General features: G+C 41.6%; 1 protein-coding gene across 14 annotated transcripts in view; it reads left to right on the plus strand.

Annotated features, from left to right (window-relative positions):
- The window catches only part of LOC139370524 (kinesin-like protein KIF16B), a 33,784-nt gene extending 13,042 nt beyond the window's left edge, over positions 1-20,742 (plus strand). Inside the window, exons 13-28 of one of the 14 annotated variants that reach the window (XM_071110062.1) lie at positions 126-245; positions 398-449; positions 585-722; positions 1,300-1,382; positions 4,836-4,924; positions 5,977-6,009; positions 6,335-6,388; positions 8,072-9,430; positions 10,004-10,180; positions 11,618-11,723; positions 11,944-11,991; positions 12,302-12,352; positions 16,213-16,338; positions 16,521-16,610; positions 16,717-16,800; positions 18,329-20,742. In XM_071110062.1, the coding sequence (XP_070966163.1) occupies positions 126-245; positions 398-449; positions 585-722; positions 1,300-1,382; positions 4,836-4,924; positions 5,977-6,009; positions 6,335-6,388; positions 8,072-9,430; positions 10,004-10,180; positions 11,618-11,723; positions 11,944-11,991; positions 12,302-12,352; positions 16,213-16,338; positions 16,521-16,610; positions 16,717-16,800; positions 18,329-18,499 (2,781 nt within the window). In that variant the 3' untranslated portion in view covers positions 18,500-20,742. Of the gene's footprint in view, positions 1-125; positions 246-397; positions 450-584; positions 723-1,299; positions 1,383-4,835; positions 4,925-5,976; positions 6,010-6,334; positions 6,389-8,071; positions 9,431-10,003; positions 10,181-11,617; positions 11,724-11,943; positions 11,992-12,301; positions 12,353-13,051; positions 16,072-16,212; positions 16,339-16,520; positions 16,611-16,716; positions 16,801-18,328 lie in introns of those variants that run through there. The other 13 variants (XM_071110063.1, XM_071110068.1, XM_071110064.1 and 10 more) reach the window with 13 other exon arrangements.
- Positions 20,743-21,633: the final 891 nt, after the last annotated feature.

A 21,633-nucleotide genomic window follows, 5' to 3' on the forward strand; every position in this document is an offset into this window, starting at 1 on the left:
AGCACTCTGGTTATATACCTTTTTTTTATTATAGTCAGCTGTGAAATTTAATTGACTAAGTCAGAAACCTCAATGAATTCCTAATGATTGACAATATCTGTCCTCCATTGATCTCGTCTTTACAGGAAGAAACCCTTGCCCTGAGGAAAGAGGGAATCGGTGTCGTCCTCGATTCGGAGTTGCCTCATCTAATTGGTATCGACGACGACCTCCTAAGTACTGGCATCATCCTCTACCATCTAAAGGTCAGTCACAGTTGATTTGATTATTTTTAGTTATTTTTACAATTAGTTTTTTTTTCTCTCAGATTGATTCACAAGTTAATATGTCCTCCTATTAAACTTAAATATAATTTACATGGACTTGATATACTGTATCGCTTTCATTTTTGTCCCAGGAGGGCAGGACATATGTTGGTCGAGACGATGCGTCGACTGTTCAGGACATTGGTGAGTGGCCTCTGTGACATACTCTATCCGCTGTCATACTTTGCTACAAATCGGGACAAAGAAACAATTCATAATGGTAATATATGTGTGCACACACACACACTGTCTTTCCCTCTTATCCTCTCTTCTCTGTAGTTCTCCATGGGCTGGACCTGGAGAGTGAACACTGCATGTTTGCGAACCAGACTGGCACCGTCACCCTGGTTCCACTCAATGGGGCCCAGTGCTCTGTGAATGGAGTGCAAGTGACAGAAGCCTCCCCACTAAACCAAGGTATGCGCTTTTGGTCGCACATTATTTGGATTGTCTGGATTTTCCATCTGTAGATGCTACTCCAATATTATTTTAGAGCATTTGGCAGTACGTCTAACCGGCCTCATATCCCCAGACCACGTGTATGGTCTCGTGTGGGCGAGCGGTTTGCTGATGTCAATGTTGTGAACAGAGTGGTGGGGATATGGTATGGACAACAAACACAATTGCATTTTATTGACGGCAATTTTAATGTACAGCGATACCGTGACGAGATCCTGAGGCCTATTGTCGTGCCATTCATCTGCCGCCATCACCTCGTTTCAGCATGATAATGTCGCAAGGATCTGTACACAATTCCTGGAAGCTGAAAATGACCCAGTTCTTACATGGCCCGCATACTCACCAGACATGTCACAGATTGAGCATGTTTGGGATGCTCTGGATCGACGTGTACGACAGTGTGTTCCCGGCAGCCAACACAATGATTGTTCTGTGAATGTCCAATCCCACATTTACTAATCTCTAGTCATTTTAGAAGTATTTTTTCTCCCTTATTACCTTTCTTCAATGTTTATTGTTCTATTGTGTTTGATAGGTGCTGTTGTCCTACTGGGGAGAACCAACATGTTCCGTTTCAACCACCCTAAAGAGGCAGCTAAACTAAGGGAAAAGAGGAAGGTAACACCAAAGGCACTTTCTCTCAAAGGCCTTTTAAAGAAGCTTATTAGTTGCGGTATTATTCAGTTGTTATAATAGTATTATTATTATGTGGATGATCTATGCTCCCCAAGGGTTTAAATCAAGTAAGCCATGACTAGAGGTCGACCGATTAATCGGAATGGCCGATTTACTTCGGGGCCGATTTCAAGTTTTCATAACAATCGGTAATCTGCATTTTTGGACACCGATCATGGCCGATTTACATTGCACTCCACGAGGAGACTGCATGGCAGGCTGACGACCTTTTATGCGAGTGCAGCAAGGAGCCAAGGTAAGGTGCATTAAACATATCTTTTATAAAAAAATAATAAATCTTAACATAATCAGTAGTTAACTACACATGGTTGATTATATTACTAGTTTATCTAGCTTGTCCTGCATTGCATATAATCGATGCAGGCCTGTTCATTTATCATTGAATCACAGCCTAGTTCGCCAAATGGGTGATTTAACAAGCGCATTTGTAAAAAAAAAAGCACTGTCGTTGCACCAATGTGTACCTAACCATAAACGTCAACGCCTTCTTAAAATCAATACACAAGTATACATTTTTAAACCTGCATATTTTAGTTAATATTGCCTGCTAACATGGATGTATTTTTAAGTAGGTAAATTGTGTCACTTCTCTTGCGTTCTATGCAACAGAGTCAGGGTATATGCAGCAGTTTGGGCCGCCTGGACTATTTCTTCCTAACAAAGACCGCCAAACGGGGGATGATTTAACAAAAGCGCATTTGTGAAAAAGCACAATCGTTGCAGAAATGTACCTAACCATAAACATCAATGCCTTTCTTAAAATCAATACACAGAAGTATATTTTTTTAACCTGCATATTTAGTTAAAATAAATTATTGTTAGCAGGCAATATTAAAACCTGTTAAGGATATGGCAGACATATGCCCCCTTTGGAGAGATTGGGTACCCCTAGTAAACTGAAAAAAAAATCTGTCAAAAATTGCTAATATATGCAAATAAAAATTATTATTGGATAGAAAACACTCTAAAGATTCTAAAACCGTTGGAATTATGTCTGTAAGTATAGCAGAACTCACAGGGCAGGCATTCTTCCAAACTAGTTTTTGTGGCCATGAAAGTTGGAGCAACTTTGACGTCATGGCCCCCACCCTTCCCAACCAGCTATGATTCTGGGGAGGCTTTCTATCTCTTCCGCTAGATGTCCTCTTTCAGTAGAGCTTTGAATCGTTCAAATCCCGAAATCCTGAAATTAGTGCGTGCCACGAGAGAATAGGCTGTGCGTTAGGGCGCGAATTGGTCCCAGCCATTCCTTTGTTCCAGCACTCAAGAGAAGGGCAGACGATGGCCGATTGAATTGAAGTTTGTTTTGCGTGTCTAAAACATCATAAAGCTTGCTTCTGCACTTAGTTTGACCTGTTTAGTCGACATATAATATGTAATTTTGAAGTTTTGATGCGCAACTTTTCCGGACCAGAGGACGTTTTGGGTGCATTTCAGCTGATGTTATTAGCAGTAGCTAATACAAAGACGCAAGACTTGAAACCAAACGATGTATTGGGTAAGTATGAACCCTTCCAGAACATTCTGAACGAAGACCATCGAAGGTAAGGGAATATTTATGCTTAAATCTGTGTTTCTGTTGACTCCAACATTACGTAGAAATGTAGCTTGGAACTGAGCGCCGTCTCAGCATATAGAATAGTGAGCGATTTCTGTAACGTTAAAAATAAATCTAACAAAGCGGTTGCATAAAGAAGAAGTGTATCTTTCGAACTATATGTAGAACATGTATATTTAGTCAAAGTTTATGATGTCTATTTACGTTATCTTGCCGCGCTACATAGATTTCCTGCGGGCATTTTTGAGTAATTTCTGAACGTGAACTCACTGTAAATGGACATTTATGGATATAAAAGGCATATTATTGAAAAAAAAAAAAATGTACTGTGTAACATGTCATATTACTGTCATCTGATGAAGATTTTCAAAAGGTTAGTGAGCGATTTATTTTTTAATCCTGCGTTTGTTGATTGCATGTTTTGGCTATTCAAATGAGCTGTGTCTGGTGGTGGTTTTACATATATATGTGCTATGTTTTCGCCGTAAAACATTTTAGAAATCTGACTTGCTGGCTAGATGAACAAGGTGTTTATCTTTCATTTGAGCTATTGGACTTGTTAATGTGTGGAGGTTAAATATTTTTAAGAATATTTTTGCGTTCCATGCGCCACCGTTTCAGCTGAACGTGGGAGGGTTGATTCCCAATTGGGAACCAGTATCGTAGACAGGTTAAACTAGGGAAATTGTGTCACTTCTCTTGCGTTCATTGCACGCAGCGTCAGGGTATATGCAACAGTTTGGGCCGCCTGGCTCGTTGCGTACTAATTTGCCAGAATTTTACGTAATTATGACATAACATTGAAGGTTGTGCAATGTAACAGCAATATTTAGACTTATGGATGCCACCCGTTCGATAAAATACGGAACGGTTCCGTATTTCACTGAAAGAATAAACGTTTTGTTTTCAAAATGATAGTTTCCGAATTTGTCCATATTAATGACCAAAGGCTCGTAATTCTGTGTGTTATTATAATTAAGTCTATTATTTGATAGAGCAGTCTGACTGAGCGGTGGTAGTCAGCAGCAGGCTCGTAAGCATTCATTCAAACAGCACTTTACTGCGTTTGCCAGCAGCTCTTGCGCTGTTTATGACTTCAAGCCTATCAACTCCCGAGATTAGGCTGGCAATACTAAAGTACCTATTAGAACATCCAATAGTCAAAGGTATATGAAATACAAATGGTATAGAGAGAAATAGTGCTATAATAACTACAACCTAAAACTTCTTACCTGGAAATATTGAAGTCTCATGTTAAAAGGAACCACCAGCTTTCATATGTTCTCATGTTCTGAGCAAGGAACTTAAACGTTAGCTTTTTACATGGCACATATTGCACTTTTACTTTCTTCTCCAACACTTTGTTTTTGCATTATTTAAACCAAATCGAACATGTTTCATTATTTATTTGAGACTAAATTGATTTTAATGATGTATTATATTAAGTTAAAATAGAAGTGTTTTGTTCATTCAGTATTGTTCTAATTGTCATTATTACATATATATAAAAATCGTCCGATTTAACCGGTATAAACTTTTTTTTGGTCCTCCAATAATCGGTATCGGCGTTTAAAAATCATAATCGGTCGACCTCTAGTCATGACTCGAATAGCTTATTACTCATGTAGCCAAGCATTTTGCTGCACCTGCAATAACATCTGTGTACGCGACCAATGAACTTTGATTTAAAATAACCATCTAGTGGAAGGGCACGTTTACTGTAAGCCTTTTAGGATGCAGTCGACTTGACCAATGAGTCATCATGAGGTCAATGGTCATGTTGTTGAACTTTGTTGTGTGTTGGAAATTTTTCCCAGAGTGGACTGCTCTCCTCCTTTAGTCCGTCTATGACCGATCTCAACAAATCATGTGAGAACCTCTCCACAGTAATGCTCTACAACCCAGGGTGAGTGTACGTGGGTGTATCACCTAATCCCAAATCGGCCTCTAGCCCCTACTGTCTATGCACTTGTGGAGATCTGAGAGGATTGGATAGCTATAGGCAATATGGCGAAAACTCAAGAGGGCAAGGTGAAGCTATTCCCATATTGCTTATACTAATTTATTCCTCTCAGATCGCCAGAAGTGCATGGGGAGTAGGCAATAGGGACTGGTTTGGGATTAGTCAAATGTATGCTCCAGCGCATGAATGATTCACCCCAACTCCCTCTGCGCAGTTCCCCCTGCCTTTTCAGGAGTTCCTTTTCCTACATTCGCTTATCCGTTGCTGCTCACCCGCGTGACCACTGACTGAAGCAGTGGATTGATTGTAAAAAAATAATTCAATAAATAAAAATGTGACACTTTCTTTGCTGAAACACAATGTTACAGTGCCCAGTCAAAGACATGTGTTGTGGTAGTCTTTATGACAATCTAGGCAGTTGGCACAGGTGTAGCTCAAAATGGAAATGGGGAAAAGATTTACTTTGGATTGGAGGTCTGTAACATTGCAACTGCTGTGACTCAAGCCTAAATCATGTGAGCTGGTAACGCTGCTCGTCACAAATGCCACATCACACAAACTGTATGGCCTTCATTGATTCTATTACTAACTCTCCAAAAATCTGTTGTGCCAGAGATTCATTTTGCTTGTACAGAACTGCCTGAGAATGCTTTGGTTTTGTTGTTTTACAGCACCCCTTGTGGAGGAAGTACGTAGTACAAGTAATTCCATAGCATTTACTCCTAATTTAGACCTAAACTGGATTTTTTTTTTTTTTACCTATAGCAACCAACTAGGTACCTACTACGTAGGTATGCACACACAGACAAAAAACAACAACGAAATTAGTAGGTCCAGAGCAACCATGGATATTTTGAGGAATACACAGCCAGTATTTAGTGAACGTTGGTAACAGTTATGGCTGTGTTTTAACTCCTTTGTGTAATTATTGCTCTTCATTGAGTCTAATTTTAAAAGTACAGTAACTCATGTATCTCTGAACCCTCCCTTGGCAGTCTCTTCACTGAAAAGGGGCCCATCTATCTCAGGTAGACCCGACCAGAGTGGTCAATGTTCACTGCTTTGTTTTAACAATGCTAGTGAAACATGACATCTTTTTCACTTTGTCTCCTGACGCCACTGCTGTTTGTTTGAACATAAGCCGTCATCGTCTTGTTTTTTTGTTAGGATTTTGCACGTCGCCCCGCTTGTTTCAAACACTGTTTTGTATGAAGCTCTTTAGTCACGCCAATTGCATCCTTCATTTCTGTGATCATGTCGTCTCGTTGAGTAATACTCTAGTGTGTGTGTTTGAGTCCAGTCTCCCTGTCATTGTTTTTAAGCCAGCTAAATGCTATTGGTGTACTTGCCTAGGTTGGAAATTGAGAGGCAGCAACGGGAAGAGCTGGAGAAGCTGGAACACAAAAGGTGCGAGGGGAGACGCGCGCACGTACGCACACACACGCATGCTCACATTTTGACTGTACAAGAAATCCATTGTTGACTCACTAGTCACCTGCAATGCACCACACTGTAGGAACGGTGTGCTTTTTAAAAGCAAATATGCTGACATCACATGATGATTGGAGACTCTTATTGTTAGTCGTACAATACTAGTCATAATAGAAAAAATGCCTTGTTTGCTATGTACAGTACCAGTCAAAAGTATGGCCACCTACTCACTCAAGGGTTTTTCTTTATTTTTTACTATTGTCTACATTGTCGAATAATAGTGAAGACATCAAAACTAAGTAACACGTGGAATCATTTAGTAAACAAACATATATTTTAGATTCTTCAACCAGCTTCACCTGGAATGCTTTTCTAACAGTCTTGAAGGAGTTCCAAAATATGCTGAGCACTTGTTGACTGCTTTTCCTTCGCTCTGCGGTCCAACTCATCCCAAACCATCTCAATTGGGTTGAAGTCAGGTGATTGTGGAGGCCAGGCCATCTGATGCAGCACTCCATCACTCTCCTTGGTCAAATAGCCCTTACACAGCCTGTAGGTGTGTTGGGTCATTGGCCTATTGAAAAACAAATGATTGTTCCACTAAGCGCAAACCAGATGACATGGTGTATCACTGCAGAATGCTGTGGTAGTCATGCTGGTTAAGTGTGTCTTGAATTCTAAATTAATCACTGACAATATTACCAGCAAAGCACCCACACACCATCACACCTCCTCCATGCTTCACGGTGGGAACCACACATGCAGAGATCATGCGTTTACCTACTCTGTGTCTCACAAAGACACGGTGGTTGGAACCAAAAATCTGTCTAATTTGGACTTCTCGGACCAAAGGACAGATTTCCACCGGTCTAATGTCCATTGATCATGTTTCTTGGCCCAAGCAAGTCTCTTCTTATTATTGGTGTCCTTCATTGTTGAATTGCTCCACTACTAAAGGCCTGATTCACAGTCTCCTCTGAACAGTTGATGTTGATATCTGCTATTTGAACTCTGTGAAGCATTTATTTGGGCTGCAATTTCTGAGGCAAGTAACTCTAATGAACTTTTCCTCTGCAGCAGAGGTAACTCTGGGTCTTCCATTCCTATGGCGGTCCTCATGAGTGCCTGATTCATCATAGCGCTTGATCATTTTTGCGACTGCACTTGAAGAAACTTTCAAAGTTCTTGACATTTTCCGGATTGACTGACCTTCTTGTCTTAAAGTAATGATGGACTGTCATTTCTCTCTGCTTATTTGAGCCGTTCTTGCTATAATATGGACTTGTTCTTTTGTTCTGTTTACCAACTCTACCTTGTCACAACACAACTGATTTGCTCAAATGCATTAATAAGGAAAGAAATTCTAAAATGTATTTTTAACAAGACATACCTGTTAATTGAAATGCATTCCAGGTGACTACCTCGTGATGCTGGTTGAGATTATGCCCAGAGTGTGCAAAGCTCTCATCAAGGCAAAGGGTGGCTACTTTTGAAGAATCTCAAATATAAAATATATTTTGATTTTATATAAACACTTTTTTGGTTACTACATGATTGTGTGTGTGTGTGTGTGTGTGTGTGTGTGTGTGTGTGTTATATCATAGAATAATAGTGAAGACATCAAAACTAATGTATTATCTGTATTTGGTTGGGGTGCAGGAGGCTGATTAAGGAGATGGAAGACAGGCAGAAGTGTGAGAAGGCGGAGCTGGAGCGCCTGCAACACGAGGTGACGTCCCAGCGCAAGGAGTCTGAGCAGGTGCAGCAGCGCATCCGCCGCCAGGAGGAGACCCTCCGCTGCCGCAGCCAGGACATTGAAAGCCGCCTGCGCGACCTCTTGACTGAGAAGCAGCGCTTTGAGGAGGAGCGCCACCGCGAGACCAAGGAGCTGGAGCTACAGAGGCGGCTGAAGCAGCAGGAGGAGCGCGAGGATGAGAAGCCACAGGACGAGGAGGCGCGCCGCCATAGCGAGGCGGCAGAGCGTGCTGAGCAGACAGAGATTTTCCGTGAGCTGGAACGGCTGAAGCGGGAGAACGAGGAGCAGGCGGTGCGGCTGGAGGCGGAGAGGCGGAGGCTGGAGGAGGGCGAGCTGGAGCAGCTAGGCCTGGTTGGGCGCCTGGAAGAGCAGCTGAGGGAGCGCCACGAGGCGGCGGCTGCCCTGTTGACCCGCGAGGACACCCGGCGACTGGACGAGGAGCGCCGTGCCTTGGCCGAGATCCGCGAGGCCCTGCTCTGCGCCAAGGAGGCCAGCGGGCGCTCCGACTGTGAAGGAATGGGTGCGGAGGCTGGGCACGCCGCCCAGGTCCGTTACACGGACTTCAAGGCAGCACAGGTGGAGGAGCTGGGTCAGTTGGAGGAGGGGCTCCTGCAGCAGAAGAAGTGCCTGGAGAAGGAGGTGGCTTCAGAGCGCGCTGCCCTGGCCCTCCTGGTCCACGTCCATAAGGAGCGGCAGCGAAAGCTGCGAGAGACCCAGGAGAAGGGAGCGCAGGACGCCTCTGAACTCTCCCAAGAGGAGCAGCGGATGCACCAGGCCGAGCAGTGCCTCCTCTTTAAGGAGCGCCGGCTAGCCAGCCTAACCGACAGCCTCTTGCCGGCGGTGGCCGAGGAGAGGCAGAGGGCGGAGGAGCTGCTGAAACTCGGAACCTCCACTGGTGCTGACAGCATATCTAACATATCCCTGGGACTAGACAACACCCTGTACCAGGTGGAGAAGGAACTTGAGGAGAAGGAGGAGCGCCTTACCTCGCACTGCGCCAGTGCCGAGCAGCTTCAGCAGTTGCAGGAGACGTACGAGTTCACGGCCAACGTGGCGCGCCAGGAGGAGAAAGTGCGGCGCAAGGAGAAGGAGATCCTGGAGTCGCGGGAGAAGCAGCAGCGTGAGGCCTTAGAGCAGGCGGTGGCGCGCCTGGAGAGAAGGCACTTAGCGCTGAGGCGCAGTGTCTCGCTGGTCCCCGATAGTGAGGAATCCAGGCGCAAGGCCTCCATTCTGGGGCCCGTGCGGGAACTCGACCAGAAGAGGTGAGCATGCTTGTTATTTATTGTCACTACAGATACATCTGTAGAATCAATTAATAGTAAAACATTTGTCCTTTTAGTGGAAGGTGTGTAGAAGACACATTGCTGTCTGTTAAGGTCATGTTTTAAATATCCTTATATTTCTGTTATTATACGGTGCTATCACTCTGTTATCAGTGCGCCTGTGCAGGAGTCTCATTGATGAACCTGTCCTGAGTGTAATGGCAACCATGTATTGTGCTAATACGGTTGAGTAAACGTTGTTAAACTGGAACCTTGTCGTATTTGAGTTAACACTGTCCACATAATTATGGAAAATGGAGATAAGCTTATGTCAAAGTTTCAAGAGATGATATGATGCGAGATGGTGTCCATTGAGTGATGATGGTATTATCACATTGGTCAATCTCTCCTGTTTTAAAATGGTGTTCCTCAATTGGTAATATGATTATGGACATGATAAATGAGTAACTCTGCCATTTTTATAATGATATTGTACTAATAGTTTTGGGGAATGAGCGTATTTATCATGACTCTTTGGGTTGATAAACACATGACAACTTTCCATGTCCTCAGGGTTGAGAGGGAGATCCATAAGCTGAAGCAGAGGATCAGTAAAACTGAGGGAAGTGGAAGGAGTCACACTGGGAGCGGCGACGAAAAGACCGGTCTCAGCACCCCCCCCGTCAGCCCAATCCAGAGTCTACCCCCAGTGCTTCCTATCGCAGATGACGGGTACAGTGCCTTCAGAAAGTATTCACAACCCTTGACATTTTCCACATTTTGTTGTTACAGCCTGAATTTAAAATAGATTTTTGTCGTCCACTGGCCTACACAAAATACCACATGGAAATATGTTTTTTTTTAATTTTAACACAAAAAAAAAAATATGAAAAGCTGCAATGTATTTATTCAAGCAGTATTCAACCCCTTTGTTAGGGCAAGCCTACATATTTATTTTACTTTTTAAAAATGTTACCTTTATTTAACTAGACAAGTCAGTTAAGAACAAATTCTTATTTTCAATGACTGCCTGCCTAGGAACAGTGTGTTAACCTAGGAACAGTGGGTTAACTGCCTTGTTAAGGGGCAGAACGACAGATGTTTACCTTGTCAGCTCGGGGATTCAATCTTGCAACCTTTCGGCTACTAGGTCAACGCTCTAAACACTAGGCTTACCTGCCACCCCAATAAATGAGTTCAGGAGTAAACATTTGCTTAACAAGTCACATAATAAGTTGCATGTACTCACTCTGTGAGCAATAATAGTGATTAACAGGATTTTTTTTTAAGGACTACCTTCTCTGTACCCATACGTTCAGTTATCTGAATGGTCCCTCAGTCGAGCAGTGAATTTCAAATACAGATTCAACCACAATGACCAGGGAAGTTTTCCAATGCCTCGCAAAGAACGGCACCTATTGGTAGATATTTTTTTAAATAAAAAGCTAAAAAGCAGACATTGAATATCCCTTTGAGCATGGGGGGAAGTTATTCATTATACTTTGGATGGTGTATCAATACACCCAGTCATTACAAATATACAGGCGTCCTTCCTAACTCAGTTGCCGGAACGGAAGGAAAACACTCAGGGATTTCACCATGAGGCCAATGGTGACTTTAAAACAGGTTTTAATGGCTGAGTGGAAAGAAGTAAGTCTGTACAGAATAACAAATATTCCAGAACATGCATCCTGTTTGCAACAAGGCAGTAAAATAATACTGCAAAATATGCGGCAAAGCAAATCACTTTTTGTCCTGAAAACAAAGTGTTACGTTTTGGGGCAAATCCAATGCAACACATTACTGAGTATCACACTCCCTATTTTCAAGTATAGTGGTGGCCGCATCATGTTATGGGTATGCTTGTAATTGTCAAGGACTGGGGAGTTTTTCCAGGATAAAAAAGAAACGGAATCGAGCTAATCTCACTTTGTAACAACAAAATGAGGAGAATGTAAATGGGTGTGAATACTTTCTGAAGGAACTGTATGTGTCAAATCCTATGCAATATTCACAATGATTGCCAGAAACAGCACAGGCAAATTTGTTGTAGGATTGGGAATGGTAAAATGTAGATGTCAATGTAACTACCAGATGATCATATTGAAGATGCCTTATTTTTGGACCCTTGGGTTGACCTGGCCATTGTAGTTTGAGTGTCTAATAAGTTTCCTTATCCGTTGACAGGATAAATGCATATATTGAGGAGGAGGTTAAGAGAAGGTTACAGAAGCTGAACCGCATCAATGGTGACAAAAACATTGAGCTCTCACTTTCATCTGAATCTCTGCAGGTAAGCATCAGTGATGCATTGTTTTGTTTGCATTCTCCGTACAGAGCGTATGCAAAATTCAGATGGTGATATTCCTCAATCTCACAAATATATTATTGATGTTCAAACTCAGTCTTAGCCACTGTAGTCTCCCATACAATAGGAGCTTAATAAAGAAAACCCCATTTGGAAATTGTGCCTTCAAAAAATAGCAATTATATGAAGTTCTTCAATCCTACAGGAGGACAAAGAAGTTAATGATTCTAGCTCTGTTAGATTAACAGATGAGGTAAGCCCAGGTCCCCGACACGGTATACAGAATGAACTATAATCTGCATGCATTTCTGATAATTCTCTAGAGGTTACATGGACCAATCACGTGGGATCTTTTTCCAACCTTTCTCTAATTATGTGGATGATGGTTTGCCTTGTTTGCTTTTATTTTCCCCAATAGGAGATGGGTCTGCCATCAGGCAGACTCTGCTGCCTGATGCCGAAGTTGTCCATTTGCAATTTTAGTTTGAGATGAATTTGACATTGCAGTGTATCTTTTAGGAATTGTTTGTCATTGCTTAGAGGTGTGGTCTTATTCATTACAGGATGACAACAAGCTGCAAAACCCTGTCAACCCTAGGAAATTGAAATATGAGGTAAGACTTGAGTATTTTCTTTTTTGGATGGAGAAACTAACCAGACATTTTTAAACAGTAATTTAACTTGAGTGGCAATCATGCTCAATCTTCACAAACCACCACACCAACTATGGAAGAAATACATGCCGTTTGTAAAAGGCGCTTTAGGGAACATTCTGTTTTACAAATTTGGGATACCTGTATCTGATAAACCATATAAGATTCCTAAACCAAGAACCTTTTTAAGACCTTTATAAAGAAATGGCAAACACATAAGAATATAGCTGTTTATGGGGATATTGACTAGAAAAATCCACACAATCACAAAGAAGCAGGAAATTGGATAAAATACTGAATTGGCTAAAGGAAACCAGTCACTGACCGAGGAGGCCGACCTAAGTGTAGAACAGGATAAGGAGAAATGTCCAGCCAAACAAGGTTGATATCTGGTTTTGTAAGAGAATAACAAGATTGCATGGAAGCCTGGGATGTGTAATTTTGTATTCCTGCTGCATAACAATCATCAATCTCTTTTAATTCTGTTTTGAATTGTAATCTTGCTCATCTCAATTTTATTTCAATCACAACTGGATTTTTACACTTGGTGGAGGAAGAACTTAATTTACTGGGGTGAGAATGAATAATTGAAAGACTAATTCAGAGCTGTGATCTCTGGTTTGAAGTTATAGTCATGGAATCCCCCCCTTGTCCACACAGAAAGACTCCATGCCCTTGCTGTGGCGTAGCTACCTGTATGTCCCAGGACTTGAGACGAGCACTCATCTGGAAGGGCATACAACAAGTTCAGAAGAAGAAGGTGGCAAAGACCACTCGGAGTTAGATAAAATTCACAATCCAGAAGGGGAAACCAAAGTCTTGGCACAGAAGGGCATATTGCCTTATAAAGAGGGTGAAAAAGCAAAATGGTGGCAGGTGGGAGTGAAGGGGAAGGTTGACCAAGCTGAGAGCGAGAACAATGGCTGTGATTTTAAAACCAAGGACTGGAGATTTAGGTCTACAAACACCATAGTCAGTGAGGATGGAAGTAACAGCCAATGTAGCCCAGATAAGGGAGTAACCAATTTTAGTTGCTACATTGTTGACAAGACCAAAAGTCTATCATATTCTCAGTCCAGAGAAACTAGAACAGAAAACCCAGTGTTGCACGGACTCACACAGTTTGACTCTGTGGAAGCTACCAAAGACCAAGTTCAGAACACAAGCAAGACAAGTAACGACACTGCAACCATGATCAACTCTGAAGTCCCCATACTGAGACAAAGTTCAAAGAGGCAAATCGTCATCAAGGGCTACTTTGGTCTCAACAAGATCCCCAAAGAGTCTGTAAATGGGCAGGTGCAGAGGAATCTGGTAACTTCAGAACCGGATCGACTAACCAACGAACTGGGAGCCAAACAGAGTTACGTCCTTGGATACTTGGCAGGCAAGCTGTCTGGAGTTTACAACGACGCTGGACGATATCTGCAGAGTACACGGGATATCATTAGGCAGGTTCGAGCAGGAGAGACTTCAGCATTGACTACTACATTCTCTCAGTACATGACCATAGTTACAAAAGATCTTCCATTTGTTCAGAAAAAGCAGCTTGACCATTCAATGAAACCCAACTCGAGGCAGAATAAAGTTCATTTTGCCAATTTGACAGGCAATTGCCTTTTCAATGTACCTGAGAAAGGTCATATGTCTGCAATTACGGACATTTCATTATGGCCTAAAGGCTCTGTGACAACCTACAAAGACGGGAAGCCTGTAGTTTATTGTCAGACGCTCGTGCAGTTTCCCATCTTCCTTTCGGAATTACAGTCTCTTCCACTTCAGAAGATTCTCATTCGTTTGTATTGTGTGACGCCCAAAATCGCTGCCACTTCCCACCACCTTTTGGGTATCTACTGGCTAAGCGTTGCCAATTGCAAACAGCCTACACCACAACCATGTTGCTTACTGTTATCTGAAACCGACCTCTATGCAGTCTCCGCTGGTACTGGTTTAGGTAACAACCAGCCATTGGCAGTTTTTCAGCACTTCAGTCTCTTGCACATCAAGGAGATCCAAGTGAGCTTTGCTGGGCAGCATGTACGACTCCTGGGCTCCACTGAAGACACCATCTTAGTTATCTTCACCCACAGCAGAGAGCTTACCCAGGAGCTATGCTGTACCCTGCTGAAAATCCTTGCCCCGGCAGAGGTTCAGGAAGGCCCAGGAGCCCACCCCTTGCTTCGTGGAGACCTCTCACGCCTCTCTCTGGACTGGAGGTCCCACGTTCCAGACCTCCTGCTGGATTGTGGCCTCTGTGTTACCTCACGCTTTAAGAGGATCATGGCTGACCTGCTCTACATCCTGCACGGCAACATGGAAGGACCCAACAAGCCCTCATTGGCTGACATACACCTTCTTCTCTACACTTCCATCAAGGTGGAAAACTATTCCACCTCGCGCCAAGATGTCCTTTGCCAGTTCTTTCTCACAGACAACCACATAGGCCTGGTGCAAGAGGATGCTGTGTTCCACCCGGTACCTCGAGGCTCAACTCTGGTTCCCATCCAACCCCAGTTTCAGGGAGTAGAGCTGCGCAGACGCTCAGACATCCGATGTGTGCTTGTGAGACACAGCGATAGATGTATGGTGCTTGACATCGCATTCTCCACGACTCACAAAGGGCTGATTGAGACCAAAAGAAAAACCAGGAAAGGCGTTGCCATTGTCCCTTTTCCTTCTGATTGCAGGCCCCCAGCTGATTCCTGGAAACTAACTTTCAGCTCTACTTCGGATGCAGCAATCCTTATCAATCATCTGTCAACCTGATTTTAAGCCTGTGCTTACAGGTCATAAAATGATGTAATGCTAGTAGGTAATAAAAGGAAAGGAGTTTAACTGCCACTGCAGGCCTGAAGTGTAATGACCGTGCCGTCCTGCTGAACTCTTGTAGTAAATATTTCACTTGTAAATCCTATTTTGTTTGAGCATGACGGCACCGCCATACCACTTCAATATGTATTTAACACTGTTTAAATGATTTTTTTGATTAGTTGAAAATTATATTTAAAAAAAAAAGATATATATATATATAATTATTGTAACATGGGAACCATGCCTTTTGTAATTGTTAATGTACATCCACAATGTCAATGTAACATTTTATTGAAACGTATCTACAGAATCCTCATGAACATTGTGTTATAAGAAAATACATGTCCATATTATGAATATAGATCAAATACTAAAATGTAAAGGTGTAACTCCAATGGCTGCTATTGATTTTAAAGTATTTTATAGTATATTTGAATGCTTCTCTTAACATACTGCCAATGTGGTGGTACACCTTAATCAAATCGTTGTCACTTTAAGAACAGTTTTACTCACAAACTAATTGTTTTGTATTGGTGTAGTTGATTAATTGGATATTTCATAGATTTTCTTCCCCACTACAGGGAATAGGTTGACCTTTTTGTTTAGTCAACTTAGCTCTCCTTCTCTGTTCTTACGTGATAGCTCACATTAATCATTTTTGGCTGGTGAAATTGTTTTCTTCAATGTGTTTGTGTATACGTTTATGCATATCAATCACATGGCAATGTGCAATATGGTTTTGAGGACTATGAGTGAAAAGTAACATGAAGAATGTCTGACGTACAATGACTTGTGACTATGATCACTGTAACAATGTTAATAAAATATGTTTAATTGTTTTAACAAAAAAATAAAGATGGTGTTCTGTATAAGCCTTTGCGTTGCCTGGTGGTATCTGGCTGTTCTGTTTCATACCTGTTCACTGTTGTCATATAAATAAGACTCCACCTTCCTGTCCATGTTTCTCTCTCTCTCCCAATTTCCTTTTGTTCCACCCATGTCTTTCCCAGCAGCGATTTGTCTCTGTCCCTCTTGGGACCAACTCCGGCTGCCTAAAGGACCCCGTTAAAATTAGCATTCCTCGCTACGTTCTCAGAGGGCAAGGGAAAGATGAGCACTTTGAGTTTGAAATTAAGGTACGCTTCTCTTAAGTATCTCTCAAGACCCAGGATCATCACTTTGCTGTCTCTGGTCTTCCGTACATGTCTGACAGGTCCATGTCTTACTACTTACTTAGTGCTCCATTTAGAATTCTGCCGTTATTCAATGAGTTAGTTGTATCAGTCTTGTACTCAGTATTATTTTCCTCTCTCTTTAGATCACTGTAATGGATGAAACGTGGACCGTCTTCAGGAGATACAGCCGCTTTCGGGAAATGCACAAAACTCTCAAGATGAAATACCCAGAGGTAAAAAGACTGATGAACTAGGAATTACCACATACAACATGTCCTCCCCTATTGGAGATAATCGTAGTATAATTGATGCGATCTTAATGACCTTCTTCCATACCAGCTTGCAGCTTTAGAATTCCCTCCCAAAAAACTCTTTGGAAACCGAGATGAGAGAATGGTTGCTGAGCGGCAGAGTCACTTGGAGGTGGGTGCTGCCATTGACACATACTATTGCGTTTCTTAACAGTAGTATAATTAAGTTGTAATGACTGACAGGGTTATCGAAATCTGGCAATCACTGACAAAAGTCTGAAGGTTTGTCATCCGTCAGTTCAGAGACCTAATTGTTCCTTGACAGACATTTTAAAGCAGTAGTCACCAAACTGTCCATTGTAAGGCATTCCTTGTCGATCACCAAACATTTCTGTAGAAAGGCCAATGTTAAATCCTTATGCTCAAATGTTTTGTTTTTATTAGTCTTGCGCTGTTGGCAGTAGGTGCACTTGATTCAGAAGCCCTGCACGCTGGGTAGGAAAAGTGTTTCCATTTGAACCTTTTAATTTGTCTGAAGGGACAAACTCTGCCTACCCTGCAGATCAAGAGAGCTGAATCAAGTGTGCCTACTGCGCTGGCCAATCAGATAGCTCAAATCACCATGCCTACAGCTTCCACGAACCCACAGCAAAGTTTGATACTAGCCTAGGTGAGAGTTCATAACTTTTAAAACCCTGACTAAACTGAGACTGTCAAAGATGCAGCAAATAGCTGATGTGTTTGAGTGAGTTCATGTTTGTTTTATTCAGCACTGTTTTTATTTAACACTTTCACTAAACTTAAAAAGCGTTTCTCCCTACTTCTACTCGCGCTACAACCACCACTGCAGCTGCAATGAATGTATCAACAGGCCTGTGTTTTTATTATTAGCAGCTCGTCGTCTTTTTTGTTGTTGTTGATGTTTTTCGCCCCTTTCTCTAGTCATAAGAACAACGTGAATTTGTGCATGAGGCAGAAATAATGTAGTGCGACTTGAGTTTCGCCATTAGGTGGAAGACTGTCCCCTCTCTCTCTGGTCAGTCTCCCCGAGAAAAGTGACCATCAGATGCAGGTACCATCAGTACAGTAAAAAAAACAAAAGCTAATTTGTTGCAAATGATTTCAATTCATGCTCAGCTGTGCCTTGCAAGTTATACAACAACTGATATTGTTATCAATATTTTGTTATCAAGGCTGAAGTTTTTAAATATAATAGTCTGAAGGCCAAGCATAGTGAAATGTGTTGTAATAATGTATTGGGCCTACTGCACAAACCTCATTAATGTTGCATAGGCTTACATTCTTTTAAGTCATGTAAAAAATAATAATCTGAGCGGTAGATCTCTGTTTGCTTTTTGACTACGAAAAGGTTGGTGACCACTGATTTTTAAAGTGTGTTGGAACTGTAGATGGCACTGTTATTATTGTATTAATTGATATCCATTGTATGGATAAGAAGAAATATTGTTCTATGGTTGGATGACTAAGCAGGAGATAAATGCTCCATGCTACTGTTGCTAATTCACACCCTACTAATCTATAGTATTCTCTCAAACAGACCTAACACACACTCTTCTGGAAAGTACATTCTCTTTGTTTTCTTTTTGACTTGTGTAAATGTTTTACTTTTTACTCTCTTTAAAAAAAAAAAAAACTCTTACTTGTAGTCATTCTTCACTCTTCTCTGTTTGCTCCTCCAGAAATATCTGAAAAACTTCTTCAGGGTTATGATGTCGCCCTCCTCGGGCTCTCCACTCCGCACTGATTCGGACTCTGAGGGTGGTCTGCAGCTGTCCAAGTACACCGTCTGTGACTTCTCCCCATTCTTCAAGAAGGGCGTCTTTGACTACAGCAGCCATGGAACTGGTTGAAGACATTTTAGATGAGGACGGGTTGGAGCTAGCCTTGCCCCAGATCTTTTTGTGCTGTTTTGCCATTTCCTATGGTCATTGTCATGCATTGCCCATTGGAGTTGCGCAAACAGATCTGTGACCAGGCTACGATGGAGCAGCTTTAATCCCAAAACCAAAGTGTGCAGTGCCTTCGCAGGTCGCAGTCTAGGTATTGACCTCAGTACAACCAAGTTATCAGAGGCACTAAGGAACAGATATCCAACTTACTACTCACCTTACTACTTTTTTCCTTCTAGATCTCCTTTCCTACTCGCTCTCCTTCCTTTCCTACTCGCTCTCCTTCCTTTCCTACTCGCTCTCCTTCCTTTCCTACTCGCTCTCCTTCCTTTCCTACTCGCTCTCCTTCCTTTCCTACTCGCTCTCCTTCCTTTCCTACTCGCTCTCCTTCCTTTCCTACTCGCTCTCCTTCCTTTCCTACTCGCTCTCCTTCCTTTCTTGTGGAAATTGTACTTCTTTATGAGGACCAAACACATGAGAAATGGTCTCATCTTATAAGTGAAGTAAGTAATGTAATGACAACCGGTGTAGAATATTTGCTATTACAGTGACACAAAATGGTTCTAAAGCGGGCCTTGCTGAAAGGTAATGCAACCGCTGCCAATCTAGAAGACATTGCAAAGTCCTGGCATTATTGACTTGCTAAGTCATCCACTCTGCTCTCTTCCTGTTCACCACAGTTTACTCAGAAATAATGTTTTGAAGGGAGGCTTTACAAAAAATATATATTTTTATGCAGCTATAATTTCATTGGCAACTCTAGTTTCTACCATTTCTGGTGATATGCAATTGAGACTGACATGTGCTGTAACTATGGGAACTGACCATGAAGGCATTATTCTTCACTACCTGTAGTGTTAAGGCCTGTTTCTGTACTGTATGGGTCATGGCTTCTTGAACTTGCTTAAAGGGGATGTTCAGTATTTTATAACTTAATGTTAGATGGTTCCTCATCATAAAAGTAGACTAACCCAACCATGGGTTACATTTCTTCTAGCCCATAGATTACCTACAAGGTTAGAAACCAAAAAACTGAACTTCCCCTTTTAATGTTGATACAAATTTCTCATTATTACACAATGTATCAATTGTAAATAGTCTTAGGAGAGGAACTTTTGAGTGCGATAACAAGGACTCATGATCCCTCCCAGTTTGGGTGAACTGTTAACTAGTCATTTTGGTGAGCTCTCGAAGTAATAGTCTTGGACTTCACCTTTATTGGTAGCTACTACAGTTAAACATAAAATTAAAAAAGTCGAGCTGATGTCACATATGGCATTGGTTCAGGTTGAATCATAGTATTCAGGATTGTGAGAATAATCATTGACGGTGGCATCAACTAATGGTGGCACAGTATAGTCTCTCGAGACTTCACCTTTCAACACTTAATTGTGTATTTTTGGGCCTAGGCAGTTGGTGTGCCTACTGGTCGTGAAAGCTGTTGCTAACAGTGTTCCTCTCCATGTTTCCAGCTGGCTAATAGAATGATGCTTTTGTTGACTGCATGTCTTCCGAGTTTCACACTTAATATAGTCACTGCTGCTGATTCAACATTTCAGAAACACTTTAATAACTGTACTATACTGTAGGTACAAATATACTACAGTTTCACATTCAATTTAGTATAGTGCAAAAAAACTTGATTCACTCCCTTTGTAAACCACATTGTATACATATAATTTGAATGTTTATGTGCATAGTTTTCTAAATGAAGTGCTTGTACACACGCAATGTAAACTATTGACATTGAATGTCATAAAAGGGATTGTATATTATAACGGCTATTGTTGATTTTAGTTGGAGATGATTTAGCTTTGATATGTTAATGATGTAAGAGGAGTATCACTTTGCTTTACTGGTGTCCATTTTGAAACTCCAAATTGAGGGATTGAAAGTCGGTCATATGTAAGTACTGTAGTATAAACTTTTTGTTTTATATTTCAAAAAATTGAACTGGAATATAATTAGGATTATATTGATTTTCAGAACTGACAGCTCATTTGTGTGTATTTATGTCCTGTAAAAACACTTAGCTATCTGCAAAATAATGTACAGCAAGAAACTGATTAGCTGTACCATTTTATTGAAGTTGTAACTGACACATTTACAAAATCAATACATTTGATAAAACTTCTGCAATATATTTTGATGCGGCATTGTGTGTTTATAACATGGATGCAACTAATTAAAAATGATGGACAGTTTATGACCTCTTGAATATCTTACAGGAGTAATACACTTACTGGTGTAATACACAGCAAGCATATCAATCAATTTCTTGCGTAACTCATGTTCAAATGGGTGTAATATTTTAAATGATGATTTACGGTGCATTCGGAAAGTATTCAGATCCACATTTTATGTTACAGCCGTATTATAAAATTTATTAAATTGTTTTTTCCCCCACAGCTACACAACAAAATACCCCATAATGATAAAGCAAAACCAGGTTTTTAGAAATTTTAGCAAATGTATTAAACAATTCAAAACTGAAATATAACATTTATATAAGTATTCAGACCCATTATTCAGTACTTTGTTGAAGCACCTTTCGCAGCGATTACAGTCTTGAGTCTTCTTAGGCTACAAGCTTTGCACACCTGTATTTGAAGTTTCTCCCATTTATTCTCTGCAGATCCTCTCAAGCTCTGTCAGGTTGGATGGGGAGCATTGCCGCACAGCTATTTTCAGGTCTCTCCAGAGAGGTTAGATTGGGTTCAAGTCTGGGCTCTGGCTGGACCACTCTAGGACATTGAGACTTGTCTCGAAGCCACTCGTGCGTTGTCTTGGCTGAATGCTTAGGGTCGTTGTACTGTTAGAAGGCGAACCTTCACCTAAGTATGAGGTCCTGAGAACTCTGGAGCAGGTTTTCAAGGATCTCTCTGTACTTTGCTTTGTTCATCTTTTCCTCAATCCTGACAAGTCTCCCAGTCCCTACCGCTTTAAACATCCCCACAGCATGATGCTGCCACCACCATGCTTCACCGTACGAATGGTGCCAGGTTTCCTCCAGAAGTGACGCTTGCCATTCAGGCCAAAGAGTTCAATCTTGGTTTCATCAGACCAGAGAATCTTTCTCGTGTCTTTAGGTACCT

This window comes from Oncorhynchus clarkii, chromosome 17 (assembly GCF_045791955.1).
Source record: "Oncorhynchus clarkii lewisi isolate Uvic-CL-2024 chromosome 17, UVic_Ocla_1.0, whole genome shotgun sequence".
Classification (NCBI taxonomy): Eukaryota; Metazoa; Chordata; class Actinopteri; order Salmoniformes; family Salmonidae; genus Oncorhynchus; species Oncorhynchus clarkii.